This window comes from Pollicipes pollicipes, unplaced genomic scaffold, assembly GCF_011947565.3.
Source record: "Pollicipes pollicipes isolate AB1234 unplaced genomic scaffold, Ppol_2.1 Scaffold_3447;HRSCAF=4054_pilon_pilon_pilon, whole genome shotgun sequence".
NCBI lineage: Eukaryota > Metazoa > Arthropoda > Thecostraca > Pollicipedomorpha > Pollicipedidae > Pollicipes > Pollicipes pollicipes.
The window spans coordinates 19,960,493-19,967,058 of record NW_023596297.1 but is presented as its reverse complement, the minus strand read 5'-3'; the positions used below and the strand labels follow the sequence as shown (position 1 = coordinate 19,967,058).

The 6,566-nt window shown below is 51.0% G+C and overlaps 1 protein-coding gene across 1 annotated transcript; it reads left to right on the top strand.

Annotated features, from left to right (window-relative positions):
* Positions 1 to 1,935: 1,935 nt before the first annotated feature.
* On the top strand, positions 1,936 to 6,356 carry LOC119092260 (uncharacterized). The gene is made up of 2 exons (XM_037215231.1): positions 1,936 to 2,114; positions 6,164 to 6,356. The coding sequence occupies exons 1-2, from the start codon at positions 1,936 to 1,938 to the stop codon at positions 6,354 to 6,356; spliced, it is 372 nt and encodes a 123-aa protein (XP_037071126.1).
* The last annotated feature ends 210 nt before the right edge of the window (positions 6,357 to 6,566 follow it).

Genomic DNA, 6,566 nt, shown 5'->3' with positions numbered 1-6,566 from the left:
AATGCTTTCAGCCTTTGTTTTTTAACGACACAAGTTTTGTTAGTGGTTTTCCGCTAAAATGTGGTTGGTTGGCTATTTGCAAGACCATGCTGTTATGGGAAGGTGTGATACCAGATCCCTCGATATCCAGACCTTTCGAAACTTTAAAAAAATGCGGTGGCATGTCTGATACCAACGCGACAAAAAAAGCTTATATATCTTGTCTGCGTCTCTGTTCATAGGCATGCGGCTTACATACCTAAACATGCTCCATGGAGAACGATACTTGAACTAAATTGTGCTCGAAGCTCGCCTTGCTTCACGCTGAACAGATGTGAACAAAAACAGTGAACAGCCAGCATCCAACGCTTTCGACAGATCGACGCGGCTGATTAACAGCCCAGATATTGTCCTAGCATTGGGGCAAGCTAAAGACATGGACTGAGAGCAAAATGTCTGTAAAGAGTGGCATTTTGTGTCATTAACTTAATTTTAGTTGGGTATGTGTGGGTTAACTATTATATCAAATGCAACTGCATGTAAACAGTCATTTCCTTGTCAGAGCGTTTGGTATATACTGAAACTTTATAGGAATATTTCAAAACTAATTTAGGCTCTCAACGCATTAAACCATTGTGAAAACGATTAGTGGTCTTTAAAACCGATTTACGCTCGCTTGACATTCCGCTTTCCAGTATTCCTGTCTTCCGAAGAAGAGTGCAGGTATAAAGCGTTCACACCGTTCACAGTACGACTTCCACGCTCGTTCTCGAAGTGTTCAAAAGTGCTTTTTATGTCATAATCTGTATGCAATGCAAGTATTTTGGAGAAACGCATGACGGCAGTGGTGGTGATGAGACTGGCTGTCTTATTACCACGAAGTATTGCTGAACATGTCCTGTGACTGCCAGCCGCTCATGATCTGCATCCACATCCGCCAGACGTTCCTGCAGTGTTTGTGCGAGCTGCTGCCGCAGCTGCTGGGCAGCACCGTGAACAGCGAGTCCGTCTTTCCCTGGCGCTGTTTCCTTATGAACATAAACGTACGTCTGCTGCACACATGTGGTCTGGGTTGCTTTGCGGGCGTGTTCACAGAAAGTCGCAAGTAACTGATAAACAAGCTGGATTGCCGTTCGCTGTTTACATTGGAAGGCATTGAGAGCACCCATAGCCGGTCAGTCGGCGGCTGATCGGCCTCATGGTTGTCGCTGACATCCGGGAGTGCGAGGCACGGGATATATATGTTTTTCACGGCTGAATATAGGATCGCACGTATTGGTCTTCAAGTGCGCGCGTCCTCCCCCCCCCCCCCCCCCCTCCTCCGCCCGTTTCAAACATTTTACAAAACCTATCAATATGTAAGTATATACATGTTGGCAACTCATATTCGAGGGAGATTAACAAAACTGAAAAAATGAAGAACTTTTCATAGTTCATGCCATGAAGGAATTTTGCGTCCCTGCGGTGCGCTAACCTTGGATTTCAGGGAATTTTGTATAGTTCCACCATTGCGAATTCCTGCGTACGTTCCGGACTGGAACAAATCTGGATACCGTGTGTAAGTCAGGGTCACCGCTATCAGCATATCAGTGATCCCTGGTGCCACCGATAGTGGTGCGCACCTGTAGCTGTGATTATAGTAATAAGAGTTCAAGTGGCAATTTATAGCTGCATTTAATCTCATCTAAGAATCGTCGAGTCAATATGTGTCGCATGACCGCTAATGTCACAGGTCACGCAAAGCACCATGATCACCAAAATCTTCGAAGGCATGCATGTATTTATAACACCCATCATTATGGTCGTGCGGCTTTATAGCCGGCCCCGACCGGCAGAGCCCGTGCTTGTGTCTCGGCACAATGCTCCGGCTGGGCCTGACGCGGCGCAGTGTTTGTTGGAGCGCGCCCGGCGCGGCGGGCTGCCGCGTCTGACCGCGCCTCGTCCCAGCAGCAGACGATGCGGTGTCGGCGTGCCACCAGCCCAGCGCCGTCCAAAGACCGGCCCAAGAGCAAGCGGCCGGCGCAGACCAAGAAGGATGTCGGCTCGAAGGGCAGCGCCCAAACCGCCAAACGCGGCGGCAAGCAGGCGCGCGACGACTCGGAGCGACGCACGGCCGCCGACGACGTCGCCAGCAGGTGAGGAGACGTGCGGCCACCTGGCTTCACGATGGACCCTGTGTCTGAGGAAATGCCAACAGCCGGGGCTGATATTTGCTGGTGGTGCTGGTCGCCTGTACTGTTGGGGACAAGGGGAGCGAAAAGGGAGCTTAGTATCGTAAGCAGGGGCACAGCCAGAGACTTGCCAGGGGGCACAGGGTTGACAAAAGGCTCCCTGATAGTGCGAGGGTTTCCCCCCCCCCAAAATCGCCGGAGATGACGCATTGGTTATTGAGGTCATGCTTTTTATATATGTATATATGTTCACTTATATATTATTTATTCATTACACATTTTTACTTTCTATAACAGGCGCATTGGCCAGACACTACCGCGAGATCAATTCTGCCTGAAGTTTACGGTAAATAAACTGACAAGATCGTACTTTAAATGACTGCAGGAATTAAATGTCCGATGCTCTTCATTTTACAGTCGTCCAGTGACACTTCTAAATAGATGAAATTCAAAAATTGTGTCATAACTTTATGTGGGTTTTACAGAGATAGCAAGGATTCCGCAAATGTAGATTGAAGGTCAAAATGTGTCAACAGTTTGTCTTAACATGGCCAAGTCACATTTGTCTGAGTATGTTCAACATTCAGCCAGAATTTAGAAGTGGAACAAATTATGCAACGTAGTTTTGAGCATGTGCGCCCGCGTATCTTAGAAACAAAAAACTCGACACCAGGCGTTGTAGTCTCCTTCGGCCGCGAAACTTGAGCCCGTGGCTTTAACAGGACCGTGGCCAACAGGTGGACGAAAATGGTGACCCATCTGAAAGAAGAACCTTTGAGAGCATTTGGACGCCAAATCGTGCATTTAGAGATATTCCGGGCGTATATTTCACCTGTGCGGTTTTTAGACTGACGATGATAACATATAAGTTTTTACAGTACCGCAAAGTGGTGCTAGAATCTCGTGGTGGAACTGGAAGAGTAGGGTAAAATCGCTATTTCCTGTATTGCTGTAACTGCCAACTTGTCCAGAGGACAACCTCAAAGTTTCAAGCGCGTACTGGGCCCGTTCCTTGGCGTTACTTACAGTGGCCAACGCCGTTCGGTTTTGCGAAAGCTGCGACTTAAGCTATCGCTATCCTTATTCCCCGAGATGATGGCATTGTCATTGGGGCTTTATGACGCACCCAGTTGTTGGGGATATATGGCTCCGCCAGCCTCTCACCCTGGCGGGAAGTGCGGACACCGTGGGGAATCGAATTTTGTACCTGTGGTTTCCCAGACGTCTAGTAGTTAAGGCAGGCGCAGACACAAGCGCGTTAACCACTCCACTAGCGGCACCCGGTGCCCAGGGTCTAATCTGTCATGTTATATGTGTTTCATTAGCCGATTCTGCAAAACAATGAACGTTCTCAGGAAGACCTGGGATGGCCTTGTGCGTTTTGACGTCATTCCGTCCCATTCCGTTCAACACTACTGAGATTCCTTATTTATTTCTGCTAAAGGGACTCCCTTGAGTACAACACTATGGGGCACATTGTTGTTCCCAGTCGAGGGCTACAGGGCTATTCCGTCCCACCGCGGTGTGTTTTCCGGTTCAGTAAGATGATCCCTTGCGCCGATAGGGATTTGTCCATGCTGGGAAAAAAGTATAAGTAGATCAGTCTTAAAAGGCAGCAATGGCCTAAGCAGTTACATTCGTCACAGACCCCGAGGTAATTTGCAAAAGGGACTCGGTGTCTGCCTTGCCTCACTCGTTCCTGCTTCTGCGGAGTGTGTGAAGCATGCACGGGGTGTTTTCTGGCGATATTGGCCCGCAGCTGTATCCGCGGACGGCGGCCCCACCGGCCAGGCGGAGCGGGCGGCCGGCCACCCACCCAGTCGTCAGGCAGGCTGAGTAAACAGAGCTTTTGGCCACCCAGTCGTCAGGCAGGCTGAGTGATCGAAGGTTTCAGCCACCCAGTCGCCAAACAGGCTGAGCGATCAAAACTTTCGACCACCCTTGACGCCAGACAGACTGAGTGAACGGGACTCGCAGCGCCTTGGGTGCTGCTGGTTAGCAGCAATGGGGCGGCCAGAATGCCTGGTCACGAGCAACCATGCAAAACACTGATCGGGAAGACGTCCCAGTTATGAAAGAATCTTATATGCACCGGAGGCACCATGCTGCAAGAACTACCTATTATCAATGACAGCAGTCTTCCATCATAAAAGTATCGGGGGTGACTGAGAGTTCAGATGAGGCAAGAGGTCTGATTTTGATCGCCGAGAGGGCACCGGCCCAGCGAAGCGCACAGCTGAGTCAAGCAAGTCAGATGGATAGCTGCAAGCCTGCAGCGGAATGCTCTAGTCCAGCGAAAAGAAGGTGCTAGTTGATTCCCAAATGGAGGCTATCGCCATGAACTACAGCACGCCCCAACAAGATGAACACCTAATGTGCTGGAGACCATGCCACAGCAGGAGACCCCTGCCATAACATATATAGACATTGATGTGCATTTGGACTACCCAGGATGGACTCGTGACTATTCAAGTCCAACATCACAACATTGAAGCAAGGTGTCACGGGCTACAAATGAAACACACACGACACACACACACACACACACACACACACACACACACACACACACACACACACAACACACACACACACACACACACACACACACACACACACACACACACCACACACAACACACACACACACACACACACACACACACACACACACACACACACACAACACACACACATACAAGCAGCACGCACGCACGCAACGCATACACGGCTCGGACCATTCCGTACTCAATGGACGTCGAAGTAGTAGTAGGTGGCGCCACAGCGCGCGGCCAAATCTCATACCAGCGAGTCGCATCAGGTGACGGGGAAGGGAGTTATACTAGGTGGTAGCCCGGCAACACGAGCGACTCCTCCTCGCGTTTCAGTGCGTGACCGAGAGTCAAAAATCCTCATCCTGCCGTGTGTGACGATGTCAGGTTTGGGGTATCTCCCAGAACTCGCGGGCCGGCGCCTCTGACTCACCAGAATGCGTACCTTACGTAAAAGCGCCACCGCGCGGCATTCGGCAATGCCGTCCGTCGAGACTCAGCCGAGTTTCTCCTGCAGATCCAAAACCTGGCCGAATTTTTTGCGTTCAAAAACCAGTTTTGCTGCAAAGTTGATAACTCTTTAGGTCCTAAAGATATTTTTGGGGTGTTATTCCCATGAACTGACAATCAGCATCGGATCTGCGAGAGGACCAAGGCGCTTACCCCCATGGAGACGACACTAGGGGCGAGCAGCTCCTCAGATGTATTGGGCCAGATATGATACCAAAGTAGCGGCCAGTGACCAAAGAAACGTGGCCGAGACAAAAACCTCGCCATATACTGTAGAGATATTGGACGCTTGAGGTCATAGTGGCTCTAGAGCAGAAGGCTGTCTTCGAACTAGGATGAAAACAATCTAACTAAAAGCTTATTAAATAAAAACGAACCTATTAATAGCACGAATATAATGTTTATTATGTGTGCCCGGATACAGACATTCGTTTGCATACCTTATTACAGTTGCGCCAAGCCCATCCGTCTCTCCATCGATCTTGTTTTCTGAAGCCATGATGCGTCCCTGGGCCTGATGTCTGCAGGATGGGTGTCAAAGGTCGGGACTGTGAGCTTGTGAAATGTATGTGGATGTGAATATTTCAGCTATCGCGGCCACGCTGGCGCCGCTCCAGTTGACAATCGTGATAGCGGCTGGCCTAGCCGGGATGTTGGTCGATTCGACCGGCTGGCCTCGTAAATTGCAGAAACTTTCCAAGCCAATGAGGCCAGTCGGACGCGAACTTCCAACCAAAACGGCTTCCCGATAGCTCCCGATAGCATCAAATGCAACGGTTCCCAACTGCCGACTGCCAAAGACCGGATGCACAAAGCGAATACGATCTTTCATCGTGGCGTAGTTTGCAGACTCCCGCGCAGTGTGTTGGGGCTGTTTCTGTTGCCAAGTGGGACACCTACGACTGACTGCCGCCGCATGTGCGTCTCACCGTCGGCGCCTGTCGCGGCGCAGGGGCTACGGCGCTGCGGAGTCGGCCGCCATCATCCAGCTGCAGGCGTTCGCCCGGAAAATCCTGGCCAAACGGATGTTGCACGCGCACCGGGCCGGCACGTCCGAGCACCAGCGCGTGCAGGCCGAGCTGGCGCGTGCCACGCCCCAGCTGCAACAGCAGGCCGACCAGCTGGCCTCTGAGATACTGAGGTGAGCCGGGTGGCGGCCGAGCAGCCGCCGAAGCCTGATCTCGGACCGACTGGGGGGTTATATACAATGGTTTCACGCGGTGTTCTCCGTAGGAGGTTCATCAGACTGGGTTAGGGACGCTTCTGGTCCGTGGTAGGAGTCCAGACTAAAACTGGCGAGCGGGAGCGAAGCGCAACATGAAACTTACAGCTGATGTCTCATGATGGATAACGCT